Raw genomic sequence first — 21364 nt, 5'->3', positions numbered from 1 at the left:
CAGTTTATAATCCACAGTTGACAATCACCATTTGAAAAATACAACATAGAGAAGTACTGGGACATTTAGTTCGTTTCAGTGCTTTATATATATAAGGGTGGAACAAAATTGCAGAAGATCTGTACAATATAGAAAGCAAGCAAGAAAGAAAAGGGTAATTTGGAAGATGAGTGAGAGAGAGCCAAGACTGACCTTGTATCCCATTACATCAGATTCATTTGCTAGAGGTCTAACTGGTTCCCATCCCAAAGACACATGAGAGCCATCTTGCATCCATATAATATTGGTTGGTGCCTGGCTGGGAGCTGAGCAAAAAGAAGAAAACAACACCATGTACTTAAACTTACTTCTGCTTTTTTAAACCTTGATAAGCATTTTAATCTTTTATTAAAATTATGGTTGGCTGCATGCACAGGCTTCCTTTTCTAGCTGGAGTCCAACAAGGTGGTTTTTGCTCCAGGAGTGTCATTTTAATAGCTACAGTATAGAGCTTATGAACCTGAATCCTTTTATCTCTCTTCTGTGTCAAAAATGCTTAGCCTTTTTTCCAGGAAGGTAACATTTGTCTGTTATGAATGCAGACTTTGTCATGTCACTTTAAAATTCAGATCTAAGCATAGAAGCATAGCCATGAATCAAAACTATATACCAGCTCTGCTTATTGTATACCCCAGCTAAAGAGAACTCCAGAGGAGGTAAGACTTTTTTCCACACACAGAAAAGAATCCAGGTCACTTACGAGATTTCTTGGTGGCTGCACGGACTGTGCTACTCGGTGGTCCATATCCTGCAGCATTGTATGCCCTCACTGTTAGGTGATATAATGTGTTTCCTTCTAATCCTGTCAAAATGATGGATGACTCATTTCCTTCAGTTTTGACTTTTTCTGATGCTTCTTCCTGCTCCATATCTTTCCAGTAACCAACCTGCCAATGAGTGACCATTTGGAGGATTAATCTAGGCATTCGTGAAACTTCCCTTTTATTTGTTATTGCTTGCTTTTTTGGAAGCCCCTCCTGTCATCAGATTAACAGGTCCTTTTAAACGTGGGAACTGTAACCTCAGCTCACACATGAGTGGTGTTTGTCACACCTCTCCAGCTGTCTAGAGTCAGCATATCACATTATTACTCACAGCATCATTGAAATGCAATGCATCACATTCTGCCAGCATGAGATGTTGTGACTAGCTAGACACAACAGCAGAGAAGTTCTGACAGAATAAGAACTTTAAAGAATTCAAGGAGAGCTCACCTCTCACAGGTCATCAAAAACATTTACCATACAACCCGGGAAAGCTTTGACTGGATCATTTGAAGAAGTGGCACAATGGCCCTGCATAATGCATAATGCCCAGCCACAAGATCTGTGTCAATGTAATGAATAAGAGATGACAGAACATCTAAGAAAATCTTGTAGTGGGTTAATCTTATAGAAATAGCATTGCTGGGGGAGGGAAAGGAGAGAAGGGGATTCAGTTTTAGTTATTCAGATAGAAGCAGGTTTCTGAAAAATGTAATTTAGAAAGCATGCCTCTGCCACTCCTTTCCACACACAAAAGCTAAAGGTACCTTTGGTGGATGCAAGTCCATGACTGTTGATAGCTGCATTGAGCTTGTCATATTCTCTTCAAGATTATACTACTCAGATGAAAATTCTGAATAGCTCCTTCCCTTCAGACTCAGGTATCTAATTTCTAAGACATCATAATAAAAAAGAAACTCTTTCTCCTATAGGTCTGTCAGTGGCATCTCACTCAGACAGCAGTGAGATTACATCATTCTCCAGGATTCTCCTCTCAACAGAAGCTATCACTAAACAACCATTTGAATGGTTTATATTTAGCAGACCACTATCCATGCATCATACCTCTATCCACTGCATTTATTCCACCCTTTTTACCTTTCCCTGAGGTTAGTTGTTTCAGAATAAGTTACTCATATTTATCTAGACAAGATTTCCTCTGAGAAAAGGTCAGGGGATAATACTGTGCTCTTGGGAAAGTGTCCAAGATAATAGCGAACCAAAGAAATCCAGAGGTTCATATGAAAAATAAAACAAAGTACAAGCCCAAGGAGCAACCTTAACTGTAGTTAGCAGTGGTTGGTATAATGGGCCTGAGGCACCAGTGAATTACTCCAATTTTATCCTGGAGTAATACCACTGAGAACCATTGGAAAAAGGCAATGGTTAATCAGGTCCAGTGTGCCATGGAAGAATCAATCAGTCATGAGACAGTTGTCCACTCTATGGGCCTGAATTTACACTATGCTTTGCCCCTTGTGCAGTCATTTACATTTATTTATTTTGTATTACAGTAGCACATATTGATTGAGGCCACACTGTGTTAGGCACTGTACAGTGTAGAGATGGTCCTCGCATTGAAGAACTTACTGTCTAAATAGGCAAGGACTGAAAAAATATGGGAGGAGAAACAAGTTCAGTAAGGAGAAGTGAGTTGCCCAAGGTCACAGGTCCATGGCAGAGCTGGCAGTAGAACCCAGCGGTGATATTCTGGCCTCACTGAAGTCAATGCCAAAACTCCCATTGATTTCAGTAGGGCCAGGATTTCATCTCAGGTCTCTGGAGTCCTATTCTAGTGCTCTATCCATTAGACCATGCTGCTTCTCAAGTGACCATAAAGGTAAATTTACTCTATCACAGGTGTGAGTGACTGAAATTCTGATTTCACAGCATTTTACACTGTCTTTACACACATGTGGCACATGAAGACTGAAGGCTGTGGTGAATCAGGCCTGATGTTTTCATGGTGACTAACAGAAACAACCATATGGTATAGATTAGCTATTTTCTAGAGAGCTTCTACCACATTACACATGAGTAGGTACTGTGGATGAGTGAATTTTGAAACCACAGGAACATAGTAGCAATCAACCCTTTTGAGGTTCATATTCTCTAAGAGCGTGGCTACATTTGCAAGTTAGAGTGCATTAAAGGAGCCCTGTGTACTCTAACTCACGACGCGTCCACACTGGCAAGTCACATAGAGTGCACTGACTCCATGGCTGCAGCGCTCCTGGTAATCCTCTGGGAATTTTGAAAATCCCCTTCCTGTTTGCTCAGCAAGGCATGGAGTGCTCTCAGCGCATCTTTCCAGGTGACCATGCTGTCATGTGCCAGATGATCCCCAGTATGGAGCAATGGCAAGGTGCTGGACCTCATCAGTGTTTGAGGGGAGGAAGCTGTCCAGTCCCAGTTGCACTCCAGCTGTAGGAATGACGATACCTTCGGGCAGATATCAAAGGACATGATAGAAAGGGGCCATGACTGGGGTAAAATGAAGGAGCTGTTGAGTGTATATTGCAAAGCCCGTGAGGCAAACCGCCTCTCTGGTGCTGCCCCTGCGAGCCGCTGTTTCTACAAAGAGATGGATGCAGTACTGGGGGGTGACCCCATCTTCACTCCAAGGACCACCATGAACACTTCAGAGCCCAGTTCAACAAGGCAGGAGGAGGAGGAAAGCATGAGCAAGGGTGCTGAGGAGGAGGGGGACAGCCTGGCATCCACAGATGTGTGCAGCCAGGAGCTGTTCTCAAGCCAGAGGGAAGGCAGTCAGTCGCAATGGCCGGTGCTTGGGGAAGGACAAACACCAGAGGAGGTGCCCAGTAAGCGGCTTTTATTTTGGGAAGGAAGTTATTCGGCGTGGGCTCTTGGGGCAAGGAGAGTTAGGGCTGCATGCATGCCTAGATGCGGAAGAGGGCACTGATGTGCTCTCTCACATTGCAGTAATTGGCCTCAGTGATCTCTTCAAAGGTCTCATCCAGAAGCTGTGCAATGCGCTTGCGCAGGTTCCTTGGGAGCACTATTGTACTCCTTGTCCAGTCAGTCTAACATGTCCGCGTCACTGTGCCATGAGGGGCGGGAGGACCATTGCTGCACACAGGCAAGCTGCAGATGGGCCAGGACGGAAGCCACATTGTTGTAGAAGACCCTCCCTTGCTTCCCAGGTGACCCTCAGCAGCAAGATATCTTCCAGGATGAACTCCTGTGGAAAGTACGGGGACAATGTTCAGGATAGGGGCCTCCTGCAGCTGTTGGCTCTCCCCAAGGCACAGAATCCCAGATGACAGATGGACGTGAAACAATCAGTCCCCCTCGATCCTGCACTTACTCACCATTTTGGGGCTTCTGTGGGTTATGTGTGCTTGCTTTGAGATGGGCAAATCCTGCTATTGTTAGACTGTGATTGTCTTTAAGTATGGGCGAATCATTGCTCTGTCTGTTGTCAACAATGCTGCCTCTGTTAAGTGTTGCATTTTGCATTTACAGATGCAACCTTGAGATCTCAGCCATCCATGTTATCACCGGCCAAAAGACTCCAAAGAATTAGGAAGAGGCCACATAAAAGCAAAGAAGACATGCTTCGTGAAGTTATGCAGCAGTCCCTTAATGAAAATCAAAAAGCACAGGAATGGCAGGAGAGTGAAAGGAGGGTCTGCCAGCAGAATGCGGCATGCCGACACCAAAGCATGGAGCAGCTGATAAGCATTATGGAGCACCAAGCGGACTTGATCCAGGAGCTTGTAGCCATGCAGGGGAGCACTACCGCGCCCACCCTCCTCACAGCCCTTGTCCCAAAACTCTTTTCCTTGTGCCTCCATGTCACCTCCAACCCACTTTCTCCAACATCCGGGTTCTTATCACCACCAGCTGCTTCCAACACCTGCAGTTTCACCACCCAGCCCAGCAAACTATGACCCTTACCCACTGCACTCAACTCCCATCACCATGCATTTTAGTCAGCCTGAAGTGCAGCACTCATTGCACAGCACTCCAGATAGGAAGGCTGAGTATGAGAACGGGACATATGCAAATCTGTGATTTTACCATTCCCCACCTCACTCCCTTGCCCTTTCTGTTTCCCAAGCAGTTGCGTTTCTTTTCAATAAACAAATTTTATTTTAAATAAATGGCTTTTTTGGCTTTGACAATATTCTTTATTAACGCATTAAGTAAAAGATACCTTAGCCCAGGAAAGCAAAAGGCACTGCAAGTCAGTGTAGCAAGCACAGTTTCCTACTAACATTGGAACCACTGCACTTCACTCCTGTGCAGGGCACCAAACCTTACTGGTGGCTTTCAGCCTCAAATTGTTCCCTCAAGGCACCCCTAATCCTTGCAGCCCCGTGCTGGGCCCCTCTAATAGCCCTGCTCTATGGCTGTTCAAATTCAGCCTGCAGGTGTTGAACCTCCAAGTTCCATGCGTGAGTCAATCTTTCACCCTTCCCTTCACAAATGTTATGGAGGGTACAGCACACGAATATAACCAATGTTGTCATAGGCTAGGTCCAGCTTCCCAAACAGACAGCGCCAGCGGGTCTTTAAACGGCCAAAAGCACACTCCACAGTATTCTGCACCAACTTAGCCTGTTGCTGAACCACTCCTTGCTGCTTTCAAGTCTCCTTGTGTATGGTTTCATGAGCCACAGCATTGAAGGGTAAGCGGGGTCTCCAAGGATCACAATGGGCATGTTGACTGATGATCTTTTGATCTTAGAAAAAAGTTCTGGCTTGCAGCTTCCTGAACAGGCCAGTGTTCCGAAAGATGCATGCATCATGCACCTTTCTGGGCCAGCCTGTGTTAACGTCAATGAAACGTCCACAGTGATCTAGAAGCGCCTGAAGAACCATAGAAAAATCATAGAATCTTAGAATATCAGGGTTGGAAGGGACCTCAGGAGGTCATCTAGTCCAACCCCCTTCTCAAAGCAGGACCAATTCCCAACTAAATCATGCCTGCCAGGGCTTTGTCAAGCCTGACCTTTAAAACCTCTAAGGACGGAGATTCCATCACCTCCCTAGGTAACCCATTCTAGTGCTTCACCGCCCTCCTAGTGAAAAAGTTTTTCCTAATATCCAACCTACACCTCCCCCACTGCAACTTGAGACCATTACTCCTTCTTCCGTCATCTAGTACCACTGAGAACAGTCTAGAGCCATCCTCTTTGGAACCCCCTTTCAGGTAGCTGAAAGCAGCTATCAAATCCCTCTTCATTCTTCTCTTCTGCAGACTAAACAATCCCAGTTCCTTCAGCCTCTCCTCATAAGTCATGTGCTCCAGCCCCCTAATAATTTTTATCAGAGGGGTAGCCGTGTTAGTCTGGATCTGTAAAAGCAGCAAAGAGTCCTGTGGCACCTTATAGACTAACAGACGTCAGACGTTTTGGAGCATGAGCTTTTGTGGGTGAATATATATATATATATATATATATATATATACACACACCTGCCTGTGGAAATTTCCACTACATGCATCTTACGAAGTGGGTATTCACCCACGAAAGCTCATGCTCCAAAACGTCTGTTAGTCTATAAGGTGCCACAGGACTCTTTGCTGCTAATAATTTTTGTTGCCCTCTGCTGGACTCTTTCCAATTTTTCCACATCCTTCTTGTAGTGTGAGGCCCAAAACTGGGCACAGTACTCCAGATGAGGGGAATGATCACGTCCCTCAATCTGCTGGCAATGCCCCTACTTATACATCCCAAAATGCTGTTAGCCTTCTTGGCAACAAGGGCACACTGTTGACTCATATCCAGCTTCTTGTCCACTGTAACCCCTAGGTCCTTTTCTGCAGAACTGCTGCCTAGCCATTCAGTCCCTAGTCCATAGAAGTGCATGGAATTCTTCCATCCTAAGTGAAGGACTCTGCACTTGTTCTTGTTGAACCTCATCAGGTTTCTTTTGGCCCAGTCCTCTAATTTGTCTAGTTCCCTCTGTATCCTATCCCTACCCTCCAATGTATCCATCACTCCTCCCAGTTTGGTGTCATCTGCAAACTTGCTGAGAGTGCAGTCCATGCCTTCCTCCAGATCATTAATGAAGACATTAAACAAAACCGGCCACAGAACCAACCCTTGGGGCACTCTGCATGAAACTGGCTGCCAACTAGACATGGAGCCATTGATCACTACCTGACGATCTAGCCAGCTTTCTATCCACCTTATAGTCCATTCATCCAGTTCATACATCTTTAACTTGCCGGCATGAATACTGTGGGGGATCATATCAAAAGCTTTGCTAAAGTAAAGGAATAACACATCCATTGCTTTCCTCTCATCCACAGACCCAGTTATCTCCTCATAGAAGGCAATTAGGTTAGTCAGGCATGACTTGCCCTTGGTGAATCCATGCTGACTGTTCCTGACCACTTTCCTCTCCTCTAAGTGCTTCAGAATTGATTCCTTGAGGACCTCCTCCATGATCTTTCCAGGTACTGAGGTGAGACTGACTGGCCTGTAGTTCCCCAGATCCTCCTTCTTTCCTTTTTTAAAGATGGGCACTACATTAGCCTTTTTCCAGTCATCTGGGACCTTCCCCGATCACCATGAGTTTTCAAAGATAATGGCCAATGGCTCTGCAATCACATTTGCCAATTCCTATAGCACTCTCAAAATACCCCTTCCGATTTACATACTCGGTGGCTAGGTGGGCTGGTGCCAGAATTGGAATATGCATTCCATCTATCGCCCCTCCACAGTTAAGGAAACCCATTCGTGCAAAGCCAGCCACAATATCATGCACATTACCCAGAGTCACGATTTTTCTGAGCAGGATGCAATTAATGGTCCTGCAAACATGCATCAACATGATTCCAACAGTTGACTTTCCCACTCCAAACTGGTTAGCGACCAATCGGTTCACTTCCAGATTGCAATAGCCACCTGCTTCTCCACCAGCAATGCAGCAGTCACTCTTGTGTGCTTCTGCCGCAGGATGGGGGCGAGCTCCTCACACAGTCCCATGAAAGTGGCTTTTCTCATCCAAAAGTTCTGCAGCCACTGCTTGTCATCCCAAACTTGCAGGATGATGTGATCCCACCATTCAGAGCTTGTTTCCAAAGCCCAAAAGTGGTGTTCCACAGTGGCGAGCAGGTCTGTGAACGCCACAAGCAATCTCAGGTCATATGCATTATGCGAGTCGATATCATTGTCGGACTCCTCGCTGTCAGTTTGTAGCTTAAGGAGTAACTTGACTGCCAAACATGACATGATGGCAAGACCCATCAGCATATTCCTCAGCACTTTGGGATCCATTCCCGCAGACTGAAAGGGAAGACAGAGTGTGCTGTACAAAAAACATTGAAAGATGGTGCCAAATATGGACGGAAGCAGGGGGATTGCTGGGATGCAAAGCGATGCATCATGGGGCGTTGGGACAAGACCTAGAATGCCCTGCACCCCTCACACCCTTCCAACAAGCCACAGTGCCAGAATGGGAAAAGGTGCTCTGCGGGATAGCTTCCCATAATGCACAACTTCCAAAGCCACTGCAAGAGCTGCAAATGTGGCCATGCTAGTGTGCTTGCAGCTGAGAGTGTGGATACACTGCAATGCTTTCCCTGCTGTGCTCTTTGAGGGCTGATTTAACTCACAGCACTCTACATCTGCAAGTGTAGCCATGCCCTTAGGAACTGATTTTCTGCCAATGTCTATCAGGTGTTGTCAGTTACATTCCCAAGCTAGGTTCATGTTCCTACATCAGGAAGAGCAAACCCCATATAGGGGCTAGGCATGGGCGGCGCATAATGGAGGCTGGAGGCTGGCTAAGCCTCCTCAAACCTCTGCTAACGCTCCCCGCTGTGGCCTCAGGGCTGGGCCACGGCAGGGCTCAGAGCTCCAGCCAGATGGTCAGGGCTCAGGGTTTCTTTGACCGGCTGCAGCTTGGGCAAGCATGCCAGGCTCAGGGCAGCTCGGGCAGGCGGTGGAGAGCTTGGGGCTCCTCTGGCCCTGGAGGTCTCAGGTGGAAGAGGCAGGGCAGGGACTACCCTCCAAATGGCAGGGCGGGGGGAGTTCACATGCTGCCCATGAGGATACATGAGAGAGAACTGCCACACCCCCTGGAGAGGCATAGAAGAGGAATTCTCAGCATGAGCCTCCCACTTTCTTGGCTTCTGTGAGTAGCAGAAGACAAAGAATAGTTTCCTTCTCTGGCTCTGATGGGTTGTAAATATATCTATTTTCCTCTCTCTTCCCTCCTAGGTGAAAGGGAGTGAAGATGCCAGCTACCTTCTGACTTTCACAGCCCATTTCCTCTGGACACTAATTTCAAAAATGGCCTCCAAACTAATTGACTTCTTCCAAGGTGGCAGACTGCCTGCAACTCTGCCTGTTTGCTGGCCTCTTTGCAGATGATAGGCACGTGGCCCTGCAGTTAAACATAAGGACAGAGTAGGAAGAGAACACACATCCTGCCAATTGTGCTGCACCACAAGGCACTGGCAGGAAACCTAAAGAAAAACACAGATACTGCATAAAACCAAGCAGCAAAAGTCTGAACTGTGGCTGCATAATTAATGACTTCATTCCAGTTTCAAATGCATTTCAAAGCCTCTAAAACAATTTCTTCCCTGTTTTAAAACCCCCTTATTGTGTCTTCTGGGTGAGATTACACTTGGATCTTAATAAATGGCTATAACTTTCTCTTTGTCTTTTCATACTCCTAGCCATCCATATCTTTTGTAATTGAGAAGAACAACTAGTTTTACCAAAAGGAAATTTGAATGGATTGCTGACTAAGGTCAGTGCCTGCGGAGTTTGTGTTGGTCTGAACCCAGAAGATGTCACTGCAGACAATAAAAAGTGTTAGATATAGTTGTAAATTGTGCGAGGAGTTGTTTTGATTAGTTATTTAAGCTACTTGAGTTCTTGTGCTGATTACTTTTACAACATACAGGCCTTAAACTTGTTTTTTTTATGGTAGGCTTGGTATGTATTTTCCTACAAAATTAAATATACCCCCCAAAAATTCTGTAATGACTCCTTATCTTTTGGGTCAGCAGTATTATCAATGGCTTGTATTCATTGTGGATCAATCTGTAATTCCTGACTAGTCAGTTTTTCTCCTTGAAATGTTAACTCTTGCATGCTAAATTTTTTTGTTACATTTCAGTCCTGCTTCTTTTGCAATAGATAATTCTTTAGTTAATCTTATATCATCCTTCTCTAAAATTGTTACTAGTATATTATCTACATACACTTGTGTGGCATCTATATTTTAAAAAATATTTTGTACTGCTCTATGAAAAACTTTTGGAGTTGAACATAATATAAAAGGTAATCTTTTACAATAATAAGGTCCAAAAGGTGTGTTGAACATCCTGTCTTGATCCAATGATATTTGCCAAAATACATCTGAAGCATCGAAAGAAGAAAATGATTTGCTCCTGACATTTGTCCAGATATTTCTTCCCTCGTAGGCATTTTAAAATGTTCCCTTTTAACTTAAGAGAGACAAGATGAGTGGGGTAATATCTTTTATTGGACCAACTTCTGCTGGTGAGAAAGACAAGCTTTCAAGCTCACACAGAGTTTTTCTTCAGGTCTGGAAAACATACTCAGAGTGTCTCAACTAAATACAACGTGGAACAGATTGTTTAGTATAAGTAGTTAATACATACTTCAAGGAACCATTCAAGGTGATATGTCCCATTAACACCCTTCCAGTCATAGGAGGAAAAGGAAGGGAGGAGAAAAAAGGCATCTTAGAATGGGGAAATGTTAGCGGGTGGTGGATTATTGTAATAAGCCATAAATCTAATGTCTCTATTCAGTCTATGATTTTTAGTGTCTAGCAAAGGTATGAATTTAAGCTCTCAGACTCATCTTTTGAAGGTGCTGTGTAGACTTCCTGTTTGCTGTTTTGTTGCCAGGAATGGCATGCTCAGCATATGAGCTCTCCACACTGAGGAATGTCAAAGCTTCCCGGAGCTTTAAAAAGGGAGGATTCATGCCTGCAGGGCAACTGAGTTCATAACAGTGAGCAGAGTAGTCATGGCAGGCATTATGGGATACTGGGGGAGGTCAGTTATGGCAACATAATGAACAGCAGGGTCTATACTGACATTTTGTCACTTTAACTTTGCCACAAAAGGCTTTATGCCACTCATCAGGGTGGTTTTATTTTGTCAGCAAAACAGGAGAGTTTCGCCACAAAAAGTAGCATTGTAGTGTGTCCTCCACTGTTTTGTTGGCAAAAACTGCCTTTTGCCGACAAAACTGAGTAGTGTCGACAAGTCCTTAGATTTAGTGCTTAACATGTTTCTAAACCAAAAATAGAAATACCTTGTCCCTCAACTACTACAAATCTGATGTCTTCTAAATTTTGTTTAACAATGATTCGTAATTCACAAATACCCATAAGTGGATTTTTTTTTACCACTAAAAGATTGTAAATGAATATATATTTGTTCCCTTACTACAGGTTTTACTTTTAGACATTTTATAATTTCATCTGAAATTGGCTTGTGAACCTGAATCTATTGTATAAGACATGGAATAGAATTTGTTTACTTTAGAATAGAATTTATTGTTTTATCTGGAACTTTTATGTGGTCTCACAGTACCCTTCTCAAAGTGTATTTACTATGGTTGGCTGGTGATGTGTTTGAATTAGGATTCCACATGGAACAAGAGGTTCTCCACAAAGGAACAGAGCAAGTTTTGAAGGTGAAAGGCAAAGGAATATGCATTGTTTCTACTTGTGTGCTTTTTAATACTCAGTTATGGTTGGAGACAATAGCCTTTCAACATTTTTGTTTTAGTTGTTTTTGAACAAAATAAACATTCTTTCCTGTTTTTTTTTTAAATTAAGATATATCAATCAAGTCTGGATTTCTCTCTGTTTTGCTGCTGGACTCCCTGTATTGTAGAATTAGAGTGACACCAAAATAGGCTGAAAACAGGGGGAGGAAACCTGAGCTGTCGCTTTCCCTCTTTCCTCATTTGGGGAAATGGAATCTTTCACAGACAATGCTTTGCTCACAACTGTTTTTCTGGAGTTTGAGTTAAGCAACTTGAAAACCACATTTCCATCTTAAAATGTCATATCAATTATGCTTACAAGTAACCCTTAAAGATATGGTAGTTGAAAGATTAAAAAAAATACATTTGTCTCTATTGTCTCACTTTGTATATAGTCAGTGTTGCTGTTTTGCTGATAACACACAATCTCCCCAAGAGTCTGAAGGAGACTGCTTACCAATAACAGCAGCAACAATACAGATGAAACTGAAGAGCTATCTGGGTCTAGAGGGAAAAGAGGTGGGGTTGAGTTTAGTACTGTCCACTCCATGTGTTCAAAAATCATGACTCTAAAAAAAAATAATCCTGGACTCAGTTTAAAAATCATGAGTTTCTTAAAATGATAAATTTTGTGTTCTATTTATTTACTTTGTTTTTGAACCTTTAGGATGCACTTTCGTCACATTTTTTAGTCAAACTTTTCTCTGCAGCCACAAGAGCTACAAACTTTGGTTTTAAAACTGAAAGCTGGAATTTTCATGTAATTACATTATTTTAGGAGCTGAAGCTTCAAGAAAAACAGCCAATTTCATGAGAGTTGGCACCACTGTACACTGTGATTGGTGGTGGTGCTCTCATGCTTATCTCAAGCACATTTCTAAACATCAGTAGAGAGAAAGGAAAATAGAATTTTACTAAAATTAGTCAATTTCAAAAATATTCAAGGTGACTGCTCCTTTAGCAAAGTTTTAAACAATCTGACTAAACACTTCTCTTCCCTTCTTAATGAGCACAGATTACAGTACCATGCACTTAGCTGCAAAAACTAGGGATGTCCCAACCTGATATTACTGTAATGTAAAAAGCAAGCAGGAAAACCTGCATGCTTTTAAAAATAAAGGTTAAAGTAACATTGGTCACAAACACAATCTCTCTCATATGTATGTCTTTAGACCTTAGTCCATCCCACGCTTTGCTGCACATTGGGTTACCCACATTTGCCATCCTTGCCTGTCAGCTGCCCTTCTCTCTAAATCTTCCCATTTCATCTTGAAGTGCTCATGTATATGTACGTACAGTGTTCGTAAACCACAACGCTATCTAGGAAGCTGCATAGGAAAACTGCTTGGATTCCTGGGAAATGACAGTTTGAAGAGTTAAAATGTATTGAGGAATCTGTGATAAGTTACTGAGAGTTCATAAACAGCTGCCGCCTCTTGAACTATTATCACGACCATTGTTCAGCGACAGTAAAAGAAAACTAGGCGTTACTGACAAAAGGAAGGTGACTCACTAGTTCTTCACCCCAATTGCAAAAAAAGCAATTATTGACTGTAAAGCAACAATAAACACTATTGAGTTCTCTTTGGCAGTGGGGTCGCAAATGTTATGTATAAATGTGGGGCAAAACCCTATATTCCACCCACACCTTAAGTGAAATAAGGCAATATGGTAATTTCCCCCTAATTAAAAATACTGTGGTTGGTAGTTATAAAATACTCAGCAACTCCTTTTAGGACCAGCAGCCCTTCAGTTTTAGTAGCAGGCTGCAGAGAGTTTGCAAAGGGAATGGAAAAGTCAATAGGCAGATTTTTCTCTAGAGATTTAGGATCTGATCCAGCTCCCACTAAAGACTTGAAAAGAAACTGGATTGGACCTTCATGCTGTAGCAAAAGTCTAGAATTTTGCAACAGTTTGAATCCTTGTACCACTGCATTGTATCACTGCATTGCACTGCAATCCTTGTAACACTGCATTGAGTGTTACTCTAACTATCTGTAAAACCATTTGATTGTTCTTATTGACTATTTTATTCATGGAGAAATTCATCCACCCCCATCCCTCAAGTCAAATTCAGCTAATTGGCATTTATACTGCTGAAATACGAGTTCCCCTTTTTTATATTGCTTTTCCAGCCTCTGATGAAAATACACATCACACACCTAGGCACGTCCCAAATTTCCCTAAAATATATTGTGCACTAAATTTTGCATGATAATGATGAGACATCCAGGTAGACACAATTTTTCTGTCAGATGGTGTAAAAATTTTAGTAAACATGAAGTACATGTCAGGGCACAGAACACCACTGGCAGATGCTGTTCTTTGACAGGACAAATTGGACATAAGCAATAGTCATTATGTTCAGTAACCCTATCTGAAAATGGTACTCCGTATTCTCTGAATTTACTGTTTGGCAAAGTGATCTTTGAACTAGGTCTAATCTCAGCCTCAAGATATTAACTCTTGGGAGAATTTCAATGACATTGACACAGCAGCTTTGTGATCTTGTTTGTGATTTAAATCTCAGCCCTTAGCTCTTCAGAAATGAAAAGGGTGAAAAAAATCAACACCAAAGCCTTTATTCCTGCCAAGTGATTAGGTTTTCAATTTTTTCCCTATTAGCAATGGGTGGAAAGCAAATAATGCCTGAGGCCAACAGCTAATTTTCTCTTTGTTATAGATTCCAAAAACAGGTGTTAGCCACACACCCTATGGAAAGGAAAACAACCCCTGCGCTAACTCTTCTTGTTGGTTCTGGCTACATATCTGTTTTTCACTTCTGCCGCAGGTTTTTCCTAAGTCCCCACAAAAAAATTAAATCAGTCTGTCTGGTAAACAGCTGCTGTCAAGCAAACTTTGATGCACATTTGTTCATGTCTTCTATTATTTGAACTGTTTTGTGGAAGTTTACAAAATTTATCAACACATTGTTGGCATATTTTTAGTAAGGTCAGGGGCTGCTGACAAAGCTGCACTGAAGCCAGAAATAATGTGTGCTTTGGAACATGTAAATGAACACAACAAGCTTGGCATAAAACTTGTGTGACAACTGTTAGCGCTGCCTTTCAGGAATATAAAGTGCAAAAAGGGATGCAGTTGAAACTGGGTCATTGCTGATTTGTCCATCTCTAGTAATTATTCTGTCACTTTCGGTGACATGAGACCAAACATTCAAAAGGTAAAACATCTAGTTAATAATGCTGTTTGCTAAACGGACAGGAAATGTGAAGATCAAAGAGGTGACTGTCACTGTTGCACTGACCCCAGGTAGAATACAAATTGAAGCATGAGAATGCAGCATCTTGCTGTTATTTTGATGCTTTTGAGTCATTTTGCTCATGGTTCAATAGCATTTGAACACGAGGGCAGCATTTTACCTGTGGGCCGCAGTTATTCTTCATCAGAAATTACTTGTAAATAGAACATTTAGCAAACTCGCCTTTTATGAGGTAGCTGGATTTTCAGGCAGTTTTTGTTTGCTGTTCATGGATTAAGCCAGCACCATGTCATTTCACAGAAACCAATGTGCCAGGGAAAATAATACTTTAAAAATCTTTTGTGAATTAAATTAGTTCTTAGTGATGCAAAGGGAAATAGACCATGGGAGAGGGCAGGCATTTTACAAGCTATTTCTGAATTTGTTCCCAATGATTCTCAATCCAAGACCCTTTTCTGTTGCACTTCTGGGACTTAATAATAGAAATTGCCAGTCACTTGGGGTGAGCTATGTGGGTTTTTTTACAAGCCTAAATGGAGATTAGAGTCATTGACCTAGGCTAGTCCTCCAAACCATTAGCCCCTCTCCATTTAAATCTCTCCACTTCAAGTGAGTCAATAATACTATCTTTGGACTACATTGCCTCTTGTTTGGCCTTCTGGGGATGTGAGGGAGTAAGTCTTATTCTCCTACTTGACAGAATAAGGGCTGCTCAGCTGAAAACTCCACTGGAGGCTGGTAGGGTGAGGAAGAGCTGGAGCTATTCACTGAAATGCCCCTTTCTCTGAGGGAAAATTAGGTCAGGGGTTGGGTGTGGGATAGCGATGGCAGAGCCTTCCCAAAAGTGTGTGGGTGGGGCAGGCCCCTCTGTGGCCCCTTCTGCCTGAGGCCTCGCCCCCAGCTAAGCCAAAAACCAGAGCACTGCAGGCCGGGAGCTGTGGACCCTCCACCTGCCTGGGGTGGGGTGGCCAAAAGCAGGCCCTGGCCTGTGTCCCTCCCCACAGGCCCCCTGCCCATAACAGGTGGAGGGTTAGTGGCTCCCCACAGCTGCCCATGTGGTTTCCCTGGCCTTGGGTCCTGCCAAGGGATGGGGCCTTGGAGCTGCAGCCCAGCCATGGTAAGAGTCATGCAGCTAGGCAGCTGTGGGGAGCTGTGGCGCAGAGCCCCAGGGCAGGGACATGAGCTGGGAGTTGCTCTGGCCCCTCTCCCCCATCCCGGGCAAGTGGAGCGTCCATGCTGCAGTGCCCCACACTGTCTGGGCTCCCTGTCTGGCCTCTCACTGCTGGCCTGGCTGGGGGTGGGGTGGGGTGGGGTGGGGTGGGCAGGGCCTTTGGGGGGAAGAGAAGGTGCAGGAGCGGGGATGCCTGTGCCAAAAAGTGGATCCCTCCCCTCCCCCCCAGTTCTGGCACCTTTGGTGTGGGAGGAACATTGGATCCCACAGCACAAGAAGACAGTAGTAATAACCACCAATAGTAATAATAATCACCAACCTCAGTTCTGCAAGTTAGCTAACACAGGACTTGAAGCAGGTAATATTTATTATTTGGACTGCACTCCAGAAGTGAATAACAGTATAAAAGACTGACTGAGAAAGGTGGAAACAGACATGTTTTTAACTACGGGAATATGAGAACAATAAACTCTCTAAAAATGATTCCTCTGAATTGTGTACTTAGTGCCTGGTCCAACACCCATTGAAGTCAAAAGGGCTTAATCACACATGGTTAAGCATATGCTTAAGTGCCATGCTGTACTGCTGCCAGACCCTGATGCAGTTGTAACTCACACACCTCCTGGATCGTGGTGCTTTGTCCATCTAGTGACACAGAGACCACTTAGCTAAACCTTAGCTAAAGGGCATATGGCTTTTAGCTCATGCAGTAGAAGCTCATGCATTTAGCTCCAGAGGTACCAGATTCGATCCCGCCCACAATGACTGGGGTCTGTTGATGTTACACAGTAATGTGTTTTCATAAAGTGGAAACAACCTGGATGCAGATTGAGGCAATTAATGCAACTCGTGTAATCCAACTGTATTTCTAACTGAATCTCTCAACTGTGAGTATCAGATATGAACAGGTTTTAGAAACCCACATAACTCTGTACCAGCTCCATCTTGGTTTCACTCAAATTTAATAACTGGGAAAGATAAGGAGGTGTAAGTTGCAGTTCTTATATATTTGCTTGATAATGGCTCTTCCAATACTTTTGAAAGCTTCAGAAGTGATTATGATTTTCTTTAGATTCTAAAATGAAAATAAATTCAGCTTAGAAATTGGGTTTTGGATGCTATTTACAACAAGAGCAATGCATACTAGGATACCATTATTTCCTTGGCCAACTCCAGACATGCTACTTTTGATTTATTAATTTTTAGTTAAACAAATTTCAGTAGCCCATATATAGGGTTAAATATAAAAATGATCCTGGACCACAAGCTCAAATCTGTGCTCATGTCCCAGTTGGGTGGATCTGAGTCCTGTTGTGATAACTGGGCCTACACTTTACTCTAAGTGTAAGCTCAACTATAAAAAGTGAGTGCAAGTTCATAAATTGTCACAATGACCTGTTATACAAAATTGTTTAAAAAAAGACGTGAGATGGATACAGAGATGGAATTAATGTAACAAAAAATGTTTAGCTGATACCACTCAAGGACTCTGTTAAGATTATGACGGGTAAACAAGAGGAGTAGAAGACTGGAAATCAATGAACCAAAAGTCGTGTGTTAGAAATTGGGTTTATTGGTGGACAAGATAACTAGAGGATGGACTATTCCACCCAACTCTCCCTTTGGAGATTGTTAAGAAGAAAATACTTTTGGGGACAATTAGCAGAAGAAACAGCTTTCTGCCAACAACCACTGTGGTAAGCTTTGTCATCATGGCTGCCACGCAACCATCTCCTGGGACCCCGGACCTTCTTCATACTAATCCTGATTGATGTCCTGACCAGACTGGGCCAGCGAAAGAGACCCAGATGACACTGTCATGGCTCTGGCCAAAACCCAAACACTCCCTGGGATGTGAGCCTTTGCCTCATCCCCTGCTAGCTGTGTCTTTTTCCTTCTCCAACTTATTTCTTTCCTTTCCAATCTTGTTCTCTTTGCCTTCTGTTTAATAAGAGTCTGACTTAGCCAGCCAATATTGCATCTTATGCCACACTGTTGTGAGAAGGAAACCAGACAGGCAACTAAATGCAATGTCCTAAACAGCCTGATACTAGTACTTTTGATGGGTCTTGGAGTGGCTGATCAGCTGTGTGCTGGGCTTGTGTTTTTCCAGCAGTGAGGTTGCTGGTGAAAGTCATCACCAGAGACAGAAGTAGCATTTTCTATCTTTGCTGTTCTTTTCTGAATTCTTTTGTGTGTGTGTTTGTCTTTTGCTCTGTCCTTTAGGAAACAGGATAGGACTTTAACATTAGCAGCAATGACAACAGCTCCAGTCCATCCCAACTAACATATTCTTTTTTCCCCAGAAAGGACAGTTGTTAATACCATCTTTGACACCATCTACAAGACTGTCAAACATGGGTTTTGCGGCCTTCTAAAAACTCTCCAGCTAAAGGCAAGGAATGTTGTTAAAATGAATGCCTTACTTAATACTTTACTTTTTAAATGCTTTAATTGTTTTCCCTTCTTTTCTCTTTCTTTAATGAAAGGTTAAAAGGATTTTTACTGGTGTGTTTGCCATGGCACTAAGCACACTGAGGTCTCTATATATAAGAATGGCCATACTGGGTCAGACTACAGGTCCATCTAGCCCAGTATCCTGTCTTCCAACAGTGGTCAATGCCAGGTGCCCCTGGAGGAATGAGCAGAACAGGTAATCATCAAGTGATCCATCCCTTTCACCCATTCCTAGCTTCTAGCAAACAGAATAGCCATTGATGGACCTATCTTCTATGAACTTATCTAGTTCTTTTTTGAACCCTGTTATAGTCTTGGCCTTCACAACATCCTCTGGCAAGGGGTTCCACAGGTTGACTGTGCATTTTGTGAAAAAATACTTCCTTTTGTGTCTTTTAAATCTGCTGCCTATTAATTTCATTTGCTGCTCCCTAGTCCTTGTGTTATGAGAAGGAATAAATAACACTTCCTTATTTGCTTTCTTCACACCAGTCATGATTTTATAAACCTTTGTCATATCCTCACTTTAGTCATCTCTTTTCCAAGCTGAAAAGTCCCAGTCTTATTAATCTCTCCTCATATGGCAGCCATTTCATACCACAAATAATTTTTGTTGCCTTTTTCTGAACCTTTTCCAAGTCGAATATATCTTTTTTGAGATGGGGCAACCACATAAACATGCAGTATTCAAGATGTGGGCATACCATGGATTTATATAGCGGCAATATGACATTTTCTGTCTTCTCTCTCCTTATGGAACCTACACCGCTATTTTCTGTCCAGCAGATATCCCTCAAACCATCACCAACAGCAATAATCTCTAAGAAAGCACACTACTGACAGTGACTGTGTCTTCTATGTTTGCTCAAGGAGTGCCATGCACAGGGATGTCTCTCAGTAAATAATTATTTTGAATGGGTTGCTTAGACCTGAAAATTGGTTACATTTAAACTTCTGTAGCCAGTGAAGTCATCACATTAGCTGACCTGCAGTTCTTTCAGCTCCTTTGGACTATCTAGAATATGTCTACATTGTAACACCCTCTGCCCCCCACCAAGGGATCCAGTCTCAGAGCCTGGGTAACTGACACTGCCTTGCGCTACATGGTAAAAAATAGCAGTATACACATTCCCTCTTGGGCTGAATCATAGGCCCTGAGACTCTCCCTTCTTTCAGGGTACCAGAGCCAGGGACCCAGCCTGAGCGGGAATGTCTATACTGCTATTTTTAGCCAGGGTGCAAGTAAAATCCATTTCTTATCAGTATGGGGGGGGACAGGAGGCACCAGCAAAGGGGGAATATGTGACCTCCTCACGTGACCTTCCATGTAACTCCTCCCCACCCCGCCCCCAGCCTGGGGCCCTGGCCTCTTCCTATGACCCATCCCACATTACCCTGGGGGGCTCTGTCCTCCTCCTGCTGTGCTGGAGACTTCAGAACCACAGCAGGGAAAGGAACAGAATGTGGGGCAGCTGGGAAGCCCCAAACCGGCAACTCCTCTGGCCCAGCTCTACCGTTCCCAGCCTCACCCCCTGCCCTTCCATGCAACTGCGTCTCTTCCATCTGTCCCCAGAGGACAGGGCTGGGGGCAGTACAGCCACTGGAGGAGCTGCCAGGGTTCTGCTCCTTTCCCCGTTGCAGTTCCTGGGAGACCCTGTGGTTCAGGCTCTCTTGGGAACCACAGTGGGGAAAGGAGCAGAATCCTCAGCCCTGTCCCCTGCCCTTCCACGGAGCTGCATCTCTGTCCTCCATCCGTGTACTACAGCAGCAGTACCACTCAGGACAGGCTTGGAGGGGCGGGGGAAGGGCTTTTCCGCCCCCAGCCCTGCCCACCCTGACCTGTCCTCCGGCAGGGCTGCAGCTGTACAGATGGACGAGATGCAGCTCCATGGAAGGGAAGGGGGATGGGCTAGGGGCAGTACAGCTGCACCAGAGGGGCTGCCGGTGTGGGGCCACCAGCTCCTCCTGTGTCTTTTCGGTATGTCATACAGATTAGAAATATCTTGCTGGTACGGTGTACGTACCAGACTGTACCTCTGTACTTGCACTGCTGATTTTAGCCCAACAGCTTGAGCCCCATGAGCCCAAGTCAGTTGACCTGGGCTCTTAGACTCGCTGCTAAAGTGAGGGTTTTTTTCAGTGTTGATGTACCCTTAGAGACCCTATAAGAGCTAGCAATGGACTATTTAAAAGCATGAACAAGCAATAAAGGCTATGCCTGTATCCCAGCTGTGTTTTCTGTAGCCCTTGTTCTCCTACAGATAGTCATATATTATGAGCATAATGTGTATTGAAGTTTTACCATTCCACACTTTAGCAAAATGCAATGTTAGCAACAATAACAATGCTTTTTATTATGTTATTCTGTATTCATACCTCAAATCCCTGTGGTCTTCCTAGACTTTCTTTAACATGTTTCCACGCAACCAGAATCTCTGATACAGACAAACCTGTAGCCTTGACATCAGTAGGAGCCGCACTGGGTTCTGTATTAAGAAAAAATGAAATGACAAACCTCTACTGTAACAACTTGTATCTGTCAAAAGCACTACAACTGAAAGCGTCATATACTTCCTCCATCATACCTTATTACCCAGAATAAAGTTTTGTGGCTGTTGTGCGTATGAGAAACTGAACAAAATAAAAAGATTATCTCTATTATATTTCTTTATTTGTGTCATGTTCCATCAATATCTTATTACAGACGGACTCACAATGAAGAACCCCTTTTCCATGGCTGATTTCTCTTCAGCAACCTTTAATTCTTATCTTCAACATTATTTTCCCATCTAAGCCTTCACCAACAGATCTACGGGACAGCAGAAGTAAATAGAGCATTTTTTCTCTGTCCTTTACTCTGCCATTTCATCATTTGAAAATGAAAACTACATGGGGTGCTCAGATGACCTTGCTCTTGAGTTAAACCAGCAGCTGAAAAACTTGCAGTCAAACCCAGAAATGCAGTGTAATGCAT

General features: G+C 43.5%; 1 protein-coding gene across 5 annotated transcripts in view; it reads right to left on the bottom strand.

Moving 5' to 3' along the window:
- Positions 1-21364, bottom strand: part of CNTN5 (contactin 5) — a 1021024-nt gene that overhangs the window by 17677 nt on the left and 981983 nt on the right. For all 5 annotated transcript variants that reach the window (XM_030560071.1, XM_030560062.1, XM_030560093.1 and 2 more), the window contains 3 exons: positions 20767-20876; positions 740-926; positions 193-305 (listed from right to left, as the gene is read on the bottom strand). In XM_030560071.1, the coding sequence (XP_030415931.1) occupies positions 193-305; positions 740-926; positions 20767-20876 (410 nt within the window). The remainder of the gene's footprint in view (positions 1-192; positions 306-739; positions 927-20766; positions 20877-21364) is intronic.

The sequence above is a fragment of the Gopherus evgoodei genome, chromosome 1, assembly GCF_007399415.2.
Source record: "Gopherus evgoodei ecotype Sinaloan lineage chromosome 1, rGopEvg1_v1.p, whole genome shotgun sequence".
In the NCBI taxonomy this organism is placed as follows: Eukaryota; Metazoa; Chordata; order Testudines; family Testudinidae; genus Gopherus; species Gopherus evgoodei.
Note: the sequence above shows the minus strand (reverse complement) of the source record. Positions and strands in the feature narration are given on the sequence as shown.